Here is a 1,614-nt window from a genome sequence, read left to right as displayed (position 1 = left end):
TTTATGGGAACTAAAAAATGAAATAAAGAGTTTGGTGCATCTACGGTGTGTTTCGTTTTTTTGAAATAAAAAGTGAAAGAAAAAAAAAAATGTAGAAATGAGAATTGACGGAACGACGTCGTTTTAGTTTCGTTCAAAAAAAAAAAAAAAAAAAAATAGCATTTTGACACAGAAAACTGAAATTTTCGATTTTGACACGAAACGTCGTTTCTAGAACCAAAACGTTACCAAACGCAGCCTAAGACATATAACTAATTTCATATGTCAACCTTCCCAAATGATTTTTCGGTCGAACCACTCTGGGTCTCCATCAAACCAGGATTAAAACCCAATAGACCCATTAAACCCTAATGGAGTTGGTCCCTTTAGGAACCACTGGACCGAAACTAAACCCAAGGAACCAATCTATATATAGAAAATGCCAAGAAATTTCCATGGTATGGTAATACTAATACATTATACATGCTTGTAAGCTTCATCTAAATTAACTTAATTAGTGAGCTTAATTTGGCCAAGTCTAAGTCTAAGTCTACGCGATAAATTATAAAATTAGGATACAAATCCCACCAATCCCTTCAAAGTTGTTAAGATTTTAGTAACTTTCCAAGAAAATTATTTAGTTCTGCCATTTGTCAACTCGTCAGAGAGCTAGATTTGCTTATAAGTAGTAGTGAAGAGACCAAGTAAGCACACAGGCTTATTAGTATACTTTGTAAATAGAGAAAGCTACAGAAGCCTTGAAGGGCATGAGGCCAGTTGGGATTCTTGACGTTGCACTTCTTCTTTTGTTCTCTGCAATTATTAGTTTGATTCTCTTCTTCTCCTTCTCTATGTCCCCATCAGTTTCCCAAGATCAGAGTTTTCTTGGTTCTACTTACGAATTGATCATGAAGGCTAAATCGAGTCCTGTGTTTGTGTTCTTTGCCTGCAACTTGATTGTTGTTGCCATCTTTTTGGAAAGCTCGACGTCGTCTTACCGGGATTTTGATTGGTTTCATGAGTCTCTCTCTTCGCTCGATCATGTGGAGGAGGAGGAGGAGGAGGAGGAGAAAGGGGAAGCCACCAAAGAGGACGACGATGATGAGGATGAGGATGAGGATGAAGAATTTCATGGTTATGATGGTTATGAAGAGGATAATGATGATGATGGTGGTGAGGATGATGATGATGATTTTGATAGTGAAATTGAAGGAGATGATGATGGTGAGTTGGAGAAGAGAATTGAAGAATTTATAGCGAAGATCAATGGGGCATGGAGAGCGGAATGGTTGATGGAGATGAAGCTTCCAACATGAGAATCGATGGAGGTGGCAGTTCAATATTCCATGATTCTATCTGATTGGTGTTTAATTGTGCTGTAAATAGCTACACTTTTGTGCTTCCTTTGGGGATGTAAGTTTTGATTACTTAAGTTGGTTCGTCCACCTTTTAGGGACGTTCATGGCCTGGTAACTGGATGAATCTCAGATTTTTTTTTTTTTTTTTGGTTGAAGAAGTTGGGTGGGGGGACAGATGTACATGAAATAAAGTAAGTAAAATAATGATGATATTGTAATAAATAAACTTATGGACTTATATTAGTTTTGAGTGTAAACCCCACCCCCCACCCACCTT

The 1,614-nt window shown here is 37.5% G+C and overlaps 1 protein-coding gene across 1 annotated transcript; it reads left to right on the top strand.

The window, feature by feature from the left end:
- Window positions 1-746: 746 nt before the first annotated feature.
- Window positions 747-1,295, top strand: LOC122077969 (acidic leucine-rich nuclear phosphoprotein 32 family member E-like). Its single transcript, XM_042643854.1, has 2 exons — window positions 747-1,149; window positions 1,192-1,295. The coding sequence occupies exons 1-2, from the start codon at window positions 747-749 to the stop codon at window positions 1,293-1,295; spliced, it is 507 nt and encodes a 168-aa protein (XP_042499788.1).
- Window positions 1,296-1,614: the final 319 nt, after the last annotated feature.

Source organism: Macadamia integrifolia, chromosome 5 (assembly GCF_013358625.1).
Source record: "Macadamia integrifolia cultivar HAES 741 chromosome 5, SCU_Mint_v3, whole genome shotgun sequence".
Taxonomy (NCBI): domain Eukaryota; kingdom Viridiplantae; phylum Streptophyta; class Magnoliopsida; order Proteales; family Proteaceae; genus Macadamia; species Macadamia integrifolia.
This window is presented reverse-complemented; position numbering and strand designations above follow the sequence as displayed.

Coding starts and splice junctions, on each gene's coding strand:
- LOC122077969 (XM_042643854.1), top strand. CDS start 747: ATGAGGCCAGTTGGGATTCTTGACGTTGCACTTCTTCTTTTGTTCTCT. Junction 1,150..1,191: donor AGAGGATAATGATGATGATG/GTGGTGAGGATG, acceptor GTGAAATTGAAG/GAGATGATGATGGTGAGTTG.